The following is a 12,642-nucleotide window of genomic DNA, read 5'->3' as shown; positions in this document are numbered from 1 at the left end:
CGATATCAACCCACCACTCCCCCTCGTTTATGACTGTACGTTGTGGTGATGGTAAGAATGATTGTGTAATTGCAGGCTGCGTAATCATAGCAACCATTCCATGTAACTGCAGGGTTAGGAGCAGAATAATGATAATGCAATATAACAAATTATGGAATGAAATGTAATCTTACGTAGGTCATGAGTCACATAATTGTGTTACAACCTCCAGGAACTGACTGTGCATTTTGTTGACATTCCCTGGATGGTCCTGCCCTGTTGGCAGGTGTTGTGACAAGGAGGCTTGGGTAAATAGTGGGGGCGGGATTACGGTAGTTTAAGGCGGGTGGGGGAAGGGGGGGAGGCCGAACCAGAGGGTTCAGGTGAGACTGGAGGGTGGGGTGAGCATAAGGGCGGTGCTAGGGTTTAGCTTAAGGTTGGGAAAAGCGGGGAGAAAGAGGAGGGGAAGTTGAAGAAGAATGGATTAAGTCAGGGGTTGGCAAACGATGGCCTGAATCTGGCCAGCCATGTTTTGTTGTTTAAAAAAAAAGTGTCTTTTTTATTGAGATGAAACTCAGGTAACGTAAAATTAACCATATCAAAGTGTGCAATCTCATGGCAGTCAATGTACTCACACTGTTGTGCAGCCATCACCACTATCCATTTCCAAACTTTTTCATCCTCCCAAACTGAAACCCTGCCCCCAGTAAAGACTAACTCGCCGTTCTCCCCTCCCCCAGCCCCTGGCAATCACCACTCTACTCTCTGTCTCTGTGAATGTGATGGCTCTAGGGACCTCAAATAAGTGGAATCATACAGTAATTGTCATTTTGTATGTAGCTTCTTTCACTCAGCATAAAGCCCTCCAGGTTCAGCCACGTTGTAGCAGGAGACAGAATCGCCTTCCTTTTTTTTTTTTTTTTTTTTTGCGGTACGCGGGCCTCCCACTGCTGTGGCCTCTCCCGTTGCGGAGCACAGGCTCCGGACGCGCAGGCTCAGCGGCCACGGCTCACGGGCCCAGCCGCTCCGCGGCATGTGGGATCTTCCCGGACCGGGGCACGAACCCGTGTCCCCTGCATCGGCAGGCGGACTCTCAACCACTGCGCCACCAGGGAAGCCCTCCTTCCTTTTTAAGGCTGAATAATATTCTGCTCTTGGGTGGCCTTGGCCGCCAGTGGCTTGAAGCAGGATCTCAGTTCCCCGACCAGAGACTGAAGCCAGGCCACAGCAGTGAGAGCACTGAATCCTAGCTACCAGGCTACGAGGGCCAGTGGCTAGTGACAAGGCCCTGGCTTGTCTGCTTTGTAGAAATGAATTTCAATAATGGGATGGAAAAAAGTGAAGTGTTTACTAGGAGGAAAAAAGAGTACATGTGAATAGACACACATGGGTGGGCTCAGAGGGAGAGTTGCGCCTTCGTGGTAGTTCAAATCATTTATACAGGGCATTTCTTCTGGGTTTCCTCTGGTCAATCATCTCGCTTTGCCTGGCTCTGAGTCCGTATTTGGTATAACTCAGGGTCCTCCCCTGTGTGCACGCGTATCTCTTAGCCAAGATGGATTCCAGCGTAGAGGCCTGTGGGAAGGTTGACACCATCTAATATGGGGTGGCGCCCCCCCTCCTTTTTTGGCCCCCGAGGAGCCTTTCTGCGCATGTGTAGTCGGGAAGTTCTCCCTGACCTCGAGAATGAGAAATATGTGGTCTCTTTATCTTTTATCCAGGCAGGACTCAGCTCCTCTCTCCCCCTGCCATTATCTTTATCTTAGAGTATCTGTCCACAGGGGACAGACTTCAGCTGCTCAGCCTGGGGCCCGTCTATCTCCCGCCTCAATTCCACTGCATGTAAGTATAGATCACATTTTGTTTATCCATTCATCTGCCAGTGGACACTTGGATGGCTTCCACCTTTTGGCTCTTCTGAATAAAGCTGCTATGGACGTAGGTGTACAAGTGTCTGTTCCATATTTGCTTTCAGTTCTTTTGGGTATGCACCCAGAAATGTATTGTTGGAGCATATGGTAACTCTATGTTTAATTTTCTGAGGAACTCTCATCCAGTGTTCCACAGCTGCTACACGTCTTTTTAAAAAAATATATTTATTTATTAGTGTTTATTTTGGTGAAATTCACATAATGTCAAATTAACCAATTAAAGTGTACAATTCAGTGACATTTAATACATTCACAAAATTATGCAACCATCATCTCTGTCTGGTTCTGGGATATTTTCAGCACCCCAGTGGAAACCCTGTACCCATTAGCTGTCACTCCCCAGTTCCCCCTCCCTGCAGCTTCTGACAATCTGCTTTCTGTCTCCTCCTCTGAACATTTCATATGAATGGAATCATATACTATGTGGTCTTCTGTGTCTGGTTTCTTTCACTCGTCATGTTTTTGAGGTTCATCTACATTATAGCATGCATCAGTGCTTCATTCCTTTTTTAAAGCCAAATAATATTCCACTATATGGAATGCATTTTGTTCATCCACTCATCTGTTGATGGACATTTGGGTTGTTTCCAACCCTTGGCTATTGTGAACAGTGCTGCCTTGAACATGTGTGGACAAGGATTTGTTTGACTATAGCTGCTTGTTTTTCCAGGTAAAGTTTTTTGGGCACTGAGCCCCGCCATTCATTTATGTGTGGCTGCTTTCATGCTACAGCGGCAGAGTTGAAGAGTGGTGTCAGAAACTGTATGGCCTAAGATGTTTACTATTTGGCTCTTTGCAGAAAAAGTTTGTTGACTCCTGGTTGGATGAGTTTGGGAGCTGGGTCGTCTGGCAGAAACTTCTAGTTTTTGGTTTTTAATCAATATTTTTTTTATTGAGATATAGTTGACTTATAATGTGTTAATTTCTGCTGTACAGCAAAGTGATTCAGTTATACATATACATATATATATATATATATATATATATATACACACACACACATTCTTTTTAGAAAAATATTCTTTTCCATTGTGGTTTATCCTAAGATATTGAATATAGTTCTCTGTGCTATACAGTAGGACCATGTAGAAACTTCTAGTTTTGCCCCAATAAACATTCTTTTCTCCTATAGAACTATAACTTTGGTTGGGAAAATGGCTGCTCAGAGCAAAGAGTACATTTCCCAGCATCCTTTGCAACTAGGCACACGCAGTAATGAGGTTCTGGTCTGACGATCCCTAGTGGAGGTGATGGTCACAGCCTCTCAGTCTTACCTAAAGGGACAAGATTTGCCCCCCTCAGACCCTTCCCTTTTACCGCCAGCTGGAGCAGCCATCTTGGACCCTGAGGTGGAAGAAGCAAGATGGAAAGATGGTCCCATACGGCCACGTCAGCCCTGGTAATACAATTTCACTGTGGCTCTCATTTTCACTCTCTGATTACCAGGAGTGTCTTTCCCTATTTTTATCAGCCATCAAGTTTTCCATTCAGGAAATGCCTATTCATGCTTTAGCCCATTTTTCCACAGGATGTGATCGGCCCCTTGTTGATTCAGAGTTCTTTACAGATACTATTCTTTTCTTGGTCGCATGTGTTGCAAATATATTCTCCCGGTATTTGCCTTGTTGTTTCACTCTCTTCACAGTCTTTCGATGAACTGAAATTCTTCATTTTAATGGTGTTGAGTTGATCATCTTTTCCTGTATTTTTCTTTTATGCTTTTTGTGTCTTGTTTAAATGTTTTTCCTTGTGTCAAGGTCATGAAGCTATTCTCTTACATTGACTTCTAAAATCTTTATCATTTTGCTTTTCACATTTAAATCTTTAATACGCCCAGAGCTGGGTTTTGTGTATAGTTTCATGTTGGGTAGGCCAGGATCCTCAAATGCTTTCCTTTTATTTTTTGACACAGAAACCCCATTTCTTTCTTTCTTTTTTTTTTTTTTTTTATGAAAATCATCAGTGGAGCCCTTGTAAACCTGTAGCAGGATTATCTTTCCAATTTATTTCTGATGGGGGGTTGTTCTCTATTGTCATTCAATTCCAATGCATTTGTTCCAGCAGAAAAAGCAGGCCAAAATGCTGCAGGCTCAGAAACCAAACTCCTGTAAGCTTCAGGGTTAGGGCAGGAATTTGAAATCAAGGGGAATGTGGCCATAATTAGGGAGGCCCCAAGATGGCCCCCAATCATCTCTGCCTGGTTTTCAAGCCCTTGTGTAATCTTCTCCCCTTGACGTGGGCTGGACTTTGTGATTCCCTTCTAACCAATAGATGATTACAAAAGTAATGGGATGTCACTTCCAGGATTAGGTTACAAAGGACTGGGATGTCTCTCTCTCTCTCTCTCTCTCCGCCCCCCCCCCCCCATGAAGCCAGTTGCCATGTTGTGAGCTGTCCTGTGCAGAGGCCCACATGGCATTGTGTACTAAGCACTAGATCTTCATCAATATCATCACACACACTTTCCTGCTCCCTATTCCCACCTCCCTGCCTCCCCCACTCCCTGAGGCAATCACTGCCCTTGGTTTTGTGTTTCTTTTTTTTCCATCCTTCATTTTTAAAAATTGTGTTAAAATACACATAACCTAAAATTTACCGTCTTAACCATTTTTAAGTGTACAGTTCAGTGGTATTAAATACATTCCCAGTGTTGTGCCACCATCACCCCCATCCATCCCCAGAACTCTTTTCACTTGTAAAACCGAAATTCTGTACTTGCTGAACACTATCTCCCATTTCTCCCCTTCCCCCAACCCCTGGAAACCACCATTATACTTTCTGTCTCTATGATTTTGATTACTCTTGACTACCTCGTCTGAGTGGAATCATGCAGTGTTTGTCTTTTTGTGTCTGGCTTATTTCACTAAGCATAATGTCCTCAAGGTTCATCCAGCTGTAGCATATTGCAGAATTTCTTTCCTTTTTAAGGCTGAATAATATTCCATTGACCACATTTTGCTTATCCATTCTTCTGATGATGGACACTTGGGTTTCTTCCATGTTTTAGGTATTGTGAATAACACTGCTATGAACATGGGTGCACAAATATCATTTTGAGACCCTGCTTTCTATTCTTTTGGGCATATACCCGGGAGTGGAATTGCTGGATCATTCGCTAATTCTATTTTTAATTTTTTAAATTGAAGTATAGTTGATTTACAATGTTTCAGGTGTACAGAAAAAGTGATTCTGTTATATATATATATTCTTATATATATATATATTCTTTTTCAGATTCTTTTCAGTTATAGGTTATTACAAGATATTAAATATAGTTCCCTGTGTTATACAGTAGGTCCTTGTTGTTTATCTATTTTATATCTAGTAGTGTGTATCTCTTAATTCCAAATTCCCAGTTTATCCCCCCCCCTTTCCCCTTTGGTAACCATAAGTTTGTCTTCTATGTCTGTGAGTCTATTTCTGTTTTGTAAATAAGTTCATTTGTGTCACATTATAGATTCCACATATAAGTGATATGATATGGTGTTTGTCTTTCTACTTCTGACTTACTTCACTTAGTATGATAATCTCTAGGTCCATCCATGTTGCTGCAAATGACATTATTTCCTTCTTTTTATGGCTGAATAATATTCCATTGTATATATGTACCACATCTTCTTTATCCATTCATCTGTTGATGGACATTTAAGTTGCTTCCATGTCTTAGCTATTGTAAATAGTGCTGCTATGAACATTGGGGTGCATGTATCTTTTTGAATTAGGGTTTTTGTCTTTTCCAGATATATGCCCAGAAGTGGGATTGCAGGATCATATGGTAACTCTATTTATAGTTTTTAAAGGAACCTCCATACTCTTCTCCATAGTGGTTGCACCAATTTACATTCCGTATTTTTAATCTTTTGAGGAACCACCATACCGTTTTCCACAGCAGCTATATCCTTTTACATTCCCACCTACAGTGCACAGAGGTTCCAATTTCGCCACATCTTTGCCAATGCTTGTTTTCTGTTTTATTTTGTTTTTGTTTTTTGATAGTAGCCTGATGTGTATGAGGTAGAATCCTCAATTTTTTTAACGGTTAGTTTTATGCTTATTATTTTTTATTAATCACACAATTATCCTTAAACAAAATCTCTGTGGATGTATCTTGTATGTCTTTTGAGCTTTATAAACGTAGTGTAATGCTCTTTGAAGCCTTCTGGGACTTTTCTTCACTCAACATCACACTTCATTCATGTCATTTGTCAGAATGAAGAAGCTCACTTCCTAGAGAAGTAAGCCTGTCCCTCGTCCATAGGTGTGGAGTCAACTGTGGGACTCAGTGCATCAGAGCAAGATGGTTTATTCCTCACAGGGCAGCAAGCAGCATGAGCCTCAGTCCCCAAGCCCCATGGGTGACACGATGGACCCCATATGCTGAGGGATACAGGGTCAAGGGCTGAGGATGGACCCCATATGCTGAGGGATACAGGGTCAAGGGCTGAGCACCTTTTGTAGGAAGCAGCAAACAAGCCAGCTTCCCTCCATCAGGGATCAAACAGTTACTCAGAAGTTACGCTGTCGGGGGACTTCCCTGGCAGTCCAGTGGTTAAGACTCCACGCTTCCACTTCAGGGGGCACGGGTTTGATCCCTGGTCGCGGAAATAAGATCCCGTATGCTGCACAGTGTGCGGCAAAAAAAAGAAAGTCATGCTGAGTAGCCTGTGTGCTTAGCTACGGAAACTGCTTAGTCTTGGGAGAAGTACAGGTCTGCAGGCTGGCACAGTCAGCAAGAATGTGCAGGGATGCTCAGGACCTGCAGGCTGCCTCTTCTGACGTCATGCAGACACCTATGGCTTATCCACTTCACACCTGTATCATATTCTCCCTTTGTGAAGATACCACGACGTTGAGGCTGCTTCCAGTCTTACCCAGGTGCGAGAGTCTCTTGAGGGCAGAGTTGCTGAGCTATGGCTTATCCCTGTGTTTGTTGTAGGTTTTTTTTTTTTTTTTTGGACGCACTGCGTGGCACGTGGGATCTTAGGTCCCCAACCAGGGATCGAATCCGTGCACCGTGAAGTGGAAGCGTGGAGTCTTAACCACTGGACCACCAGGAAAGTCCCTTTCTTTTAGTCCTTGTGTCTCTTACTTGCAGCCAAACGCACTCATCAAACTCACTCCCGGGCTTCCCTGGTGGCGCAGTGTTTAAGAATCCGCCTGCCAATGCAGGGGACATGGGTTCAAGCCCTGGTGCGGGAAGATCCCACATGCCGCGGAGCAACTAAGCCCGTGCGCCACAACTACTGAGCCTGTGCTCTAAAGCCTGCGAGCCACAACTACTGAGCCCACGTGTCACAACTATTGAAGCCCACGCGCCTAGAGCCTGTGCTCCACAAGAGAATCCACCACAATGAGAAGCCCACGCACTGCAACGAAGAGCAGCCCCCACTCGCTGCTACTGAGAAAGCCTGCGCACAGCAACAAAGACCCCACGCAGCCAAAAATAAATAAAATAAATAAATAAATTTATAAAAACAAAAAACCCCCCAAAAAACCTCACTCCCAGTGATGGATCCCACGGCCCCTGCCCTGGCCACTCAAATGTGGAAACAACTCCAGATCTTAGGAGGAAACGTAAGGTAGAAACCTTAGGAGGAAACTCCTGACTTTACCGAGGAAACCCTGTGCTGAATAAGATTCCCTTTCTGCTTCCTGGTGGAGCAGAAATTCAAATTCAAATTCAGGTGTAGAAAAATGAAGCTTCATTCTTTGCACATCCAAGTTTATGAAATGAGATTCTCACCTGCTACAGCAAAAAAAACCCCAAAAAACCTCCAAACATGGGGGTGTAGGTGGAATTTGAGTGTGTCCCTGGCATTTGTGTCCTAACTTGCTTGAGCTAAGAGCAACAGCTGCCCAGCATCCTGGGTTCAGATCCTGGCTCTGCCCCTGGGGCCTGTTTTCCTTCTCTGTAAAATGGGACCGTGGTAGTTGTAATGAGTTGCGTTCGTAGGCAGGAAGTGTATTCAGCAGTAGCCGCTCATGGTAGATGCTACGTGATTTTTTTGCCAATAGGGGAGGGAAGGAGGCCACCATACATCTGAGGCTGTGTGCTTTTTCTTTTTTTTTTAATGTCTGCTGTTAATAAAATATTTTTACAGAGACCAAAAATTCAGAATAGTGCAAAACATCTCAACACCATGCATTCATGACCACTTCTCGTTGATTTTAAACATTTGTTCCAAGTCACATATTTACAGAGAAATGGGGGCATCTGTGCAGATGCCAGACCAACGGGATGGAATTAAAACAGACAAACAGCGTCTTGAGTTCACATTTGCAATCACATGCTAAGAGAAGTCGTGTGGAGGAAGAACCTCCCTGGACTGCGTGGCTGGGTTTGGGTGGGGGGTCTTAGGGGGCCGGGGCCAGGGTTGGGGTCTGAATCCCCCTGGCCATGTGGCCGGGGATGCATAGGGACCCTCTGCCTGTGACCTGTGCCTGGAGAGAGCCACTGTGGCTGGGCGGGGGGCAGGGGGAAGATGGACGGGGTCTTACCTAACACCATCAACTTGATTTGTCTCTTAAAAAAAAATAAAAGGCAAAGAGAAGAGCAACACGTGTCAATGAAAACGACTTTGGTCCTTGACAATTCTTAGGAAAGGATGTTCAGGGGACAGCAGGGGTCATGATGTGGACCAGCCCCCCAGTGAGCTCCCCCATTCTCTGCCTGCACAGCAGAGTTGGGGCAACTCCAGGCTGTCTCCACTCTGCCTCGTGCCTCAGTGTTCCCACCTGTAAGATGGACAGCGCTGGGGGGGACAGAAAGGTCTCTGAGGTCCCAGCTGAGAGAGGTCCCAAGGATTTCTAGTTGGCTAATTTTTTTTTTTTTTTCATCTGTGATGGAGGCATGGTGAGGTTTCAGGCTGTGGTGCCTGAGAATCAGGACTGAGGGATGCGACTGGGTGCCTCCTCATTTTAGGTAAATCCTTCGAGGACAGACTGGTGAGAGCCAGAGAGAGCAGGGGACCCTCTTCCTTCTAGAAACCTGTTTTTGCTTTTTCTCCTTTCTCTGTCTCTGTATCTCCCCATCTCTGACTGGAAGATCTCCTGAGTGCCCAGATCTGTGTGGGAGGGGGAGGCTGGTACGGACAGACACACATGTGGATGCATGGGCACACACAGAACCCCCTGCCCGAGACATAGTTCAACTAGGCATCCCCTCCCTGCCATCCCCCTGTGCCCAGAGAGCCTTTCACAGACACCCCTAGCCCCATGGCATCAGAGACAGAGGCTGGGGAAGGGACAGACAGAGGAGGAGGGACAGAGGCTGGGGAAGTCCTAAGGGGGATCAGAGAGTGTTTTCTACAGAAGGGAAAATTTGTGATGAGTTTTGAGGAAGGAGTAGGAGTTCTCTGGGAGAAAGAAGAGGGAGGAAATTTCCAAAACAGTTCTAGCCTGGGAGTCAGAGTGTCATTTGACAAATACTCCCTGAGGCTTCCTTCATGTGCCTGGGCCAGTGCTGGGGAATCCTACACACACACACACACACACACACACACGCACGCACACACGCACGCACGCACGCGCGCGCTTTGACCAGAGAGCCTCCCGATGAATCTTTTGGGAAATACCTTGGCTCTCTCCGGCAGAAGCTCAGCTCCCCCTTTTCCTGCCAGTCATCAAAAAAATCTTTCAGAACCCACCCCAGATCACAGATTACCTCCCCTTTGGGTGTTGCTGGCGTTTTCAACTCCAAGTGAACCGCCCAGCGCACCTCCACCTCTTGGATGGTCTGAAGTTCAAATCTGCCTCTCAGTCCTTGTGGTGGAGACTCCACGTTCTCCCCAAGCCACCTCTCAGCCTGTCCCTTGCCCCTGGCTGGGGCCCACCTTCCCCACCATCCTGAAGGAGAACTTTCGTCCTAATGTCTGGTTCAGAACCTTCGGTCACTTCAACCTGCCTGAATTTAGAGGAACACACAAATGCTTCCGGGTAGATGAGAAAACAGTGTCGCTTCTTCCAGACTCTTGTTCACGGATGGGGAAACCATTATCATAAACATACAACACTCAATTTGCACACGGCCTCCTTAGAGATGCTCAACCCCTCGGCAGTGCACAACTGGGACATCTGTACCCAGGGACCCTGGGGCTCATCTAGGCAGAGTTTTAAATATATACTCCAAAGTCTTTCCAAGAATTAATGTCAGTGTCCTGAAAGCATTTTGTCCTCTCGCCCCCACCATCAGTCCATTCTTCATGACGTAGCCAGAGGAAGATTTCAAAACCTGAAATCAGACCCTCCTCAGCTTTAAAATCTCCTGGGGCCCCCAAGCGTCTGAGGGTAAAATCAAAACTCCCCAGGGCAGCGTACAAGACCTGGTTTGATACCTCTGCAGGTGTCCCCAACCTCATCACCATCCCCCAGTACCCCACTCGCTGGCTCAGCTCTAGCCACGCTGACCTGGCTGTGCTTCAAGTCAGCCTACCTCCTAGCCTTTGCACCTGCTGTTCCTGCTGCCTGGAGCTCTTTTCTCTCCAATGGGTGGTTCCTTCTCACTTTTCACCTCCAGAGAAAGCCCTCCCTCACCTTCCCCATCTGACGTAGGCTCCACCACTCCGAGAGCGCAGCTAATCCTCATCTCATCCCTCTGTTTTAATTTCTCCCTAGCACAGCACAATCCTGTATTTATCAACCTGGCAGAAAAAAATCCCATGACATACACACTGGTCCAACGTGGAAAAGCAGATTCTGGGCAAAGACAAGCCTTGCCAACCTTTCCCAAAATGTTTCCCAAAATGCCTGCATGCGCTAAAATGGGGAAATTAGACTCTGGCCAAACTGCCCCAACATCCCTGCAGGAGGAAGAGTTTCAGGCAGCTAGAGGCCCCCCCCCCCCGGGGTATCCTGTGACCTGTGGAAGCTCCCAACACACACACACACACACACACACACACACACACACACACCCTCGAGTTTCTGGTCTCTTTCTGTTCTTTCCTGACTGGAGCATTCTGGGGAAGGAAGAAGGGGTTGGCTTAGGGGACTGGGTCCAGGGAATCCCAAACCTTCACGCTTTTTTGGCGGGAGGTCAAGAGTTCTCAGGGTATCTCCCCGTGGGGTCCCACTGGAAAGTGCTGAGGGCAGGGGTTTTGCTTGGCAACCAGAGATGGGAGGGGGCACTGGGGGTCTTGGCCCAGGACCCCCATCCCTTTAAGGGTTGGGGGAGGTCCCCTAAGGGGGATTAGCAGCAATGGGGAGCTGTATCGGGTCATCCGATCTCAGCCCACCCTTCAATGGGGCACACAGGCCAAAGGGAATGGGGAGAGGGTGTGGCACTGGGACCCTCGGCATTGTCTCAGGCAGCTCTCCGGGCCTCAGTTTCGTCGTCAAATGGGTGGGTTGAACTCTACGATATGAGGATTGGGTATGTGGGGGGGAAAAGGGAGGCAAACCCCCATAGGGAAGTGGGGACGGCGCGGGAGCCCCAAAGCCGACCCCTTGGTCCCCAGGGTTTGGGCGCCCAAGGGCGCATGTGCTTTTGAAATTCCATCCTCCCCCCTTCCCTATTTTTTGCACAAACATCAAAAGGGACTCTGACCCGGGGGGCCCTCCAATCACCACCCTAGTCCCTCCAGGCCCCAGACCACCCTAGGAGGCGCTCCAGGAAGCCCTGCCCCTTGCCCAGAGCCCGCCCCTCGAGGGAGCTGAGAGTTCCATACTTGGCAAACTGATCTTGGGCCCCAGGGGTTGGGGACCCATCTTATGGCTTCCCCAGGGTGCAGGAGACAGAGCCTCCCGGTACCACAGCCCTGGGACCTGGCCTCCTTACTAGGGGGTGGGTTTTCCTCCCATCCCAGCTCGAAAGTCCCCCTAGACGATGGGGGAGTGGCCTCAAGTAGGGGGATGTGCCTTCTTCCTTCCTCGCGCCCCACTGCGTGGCCTCCTGAGGGGGCGGGGCGTTGCCATTCACCTTTCCACAGAGGGGGAACTAAATCCAGGGCGCAGGTGCAGCCCAACCTCAGCACAGAGTGCGGACACTCGCCCCCTGGGAGGTCCCAGCTCGCGGGCGCCGCCCCACCCCGTGCGCTCTGCGCAGGCGCAGTGGTGCCCGCCTGCGTGCCCCACGCTATGGAGCAGGCGCGGCCCCGCCCTCCTCGGCGGAGCGCGTGTCCGACTTAAGCTTGACGAACTCCTTGGCCACCTCATCGTTGCTGCGTTGCGACAGGATGCGCAGCACCGTGAGGCCCGTGTCGTCCATGTGGATGCGGCGGCCAAGCGGCAGCCAGCAGGCGGCGCTCCCGCGCTGGACCAGCTCGCGCAGCTGCAGCACGGCCAGCCCCACTGTGCGGTCCTCGCGCGCGAAGCAGTAGTCCTTGACGCACACCTGCAGCTCATAGCACTCCGGGCCCGCTTCGGCGCTCAGCGTGCTGCGGGAAGGTTAGGCGTGAGGACACGTCCCGCCCACTGACCAGCCACGCCCCTACCGGTGACCCCCGCTTCCCCTGCCCCGGGTCACGCCCACAGCCGCGCATTCTGAGCTGGGGCATTCTGAGCTGGGCCATTCCCATAATGAGTGGCCTCCTATTTTCATAACCTTCCACTTAGGCCGGGCCCCACCCCTGACCCAGATGTCCGGCCCCATAGCCCCGCGCTGGGACACGCCCACATCAGCTGACAATGTCCATCCCCAGCATTGTCCCTGCCAAGTCTCTCCTTCCCTTCTTCCTTTTCCTCACCCAAGGACGCCTCCATCAGACTACTCCCAGCCCCCAGCCAAGCCACATCC

The 12,642-nt window shown here is 48.5% G+C and overlaps 1 protein-coding gene across 1 annotated transcript in view; it reads right to left on the bottom strand.

Annotated features, from left to right (window-relative positions):
- Positions 1–8,714: 8,714 nt before the first annotated feature.
- The window catches only part of UNC13A (unc-13 homolog A), a 66,333-nt gene continuing 62,405 nt past the window's right edge, over positions 8,715–12,642 (bottom strand). The window contains exon 44 of the mRNA XM_033401474.2: positions 8,715–12,283. Within this exon, the coding sequence (XP_033257365.2) occupies positions 11,983–12,283 (301 nt within the window). The 3' untranslated portion in view covers positions 8,715–11,982. The remainder of the gene's footprint in view (positions 12,284–12,642) is intronic.

Source organism: Orcinus orca, chromosome 3, assembly GCF_937001465.1.
Source record: "Orcinus orca chromosome 3, mOrcOrc1.1, whole genome shotgun sequence".
Lineage (NCBI taxonomy): Eukaryota > Metazoa > Chordata > Mammalia > Artiodactyla > Delphinidae > Orcinus > Orcinus orca.
This window is presented reverse-complemented; position numbering and strand designations above follow the sequence as displayed.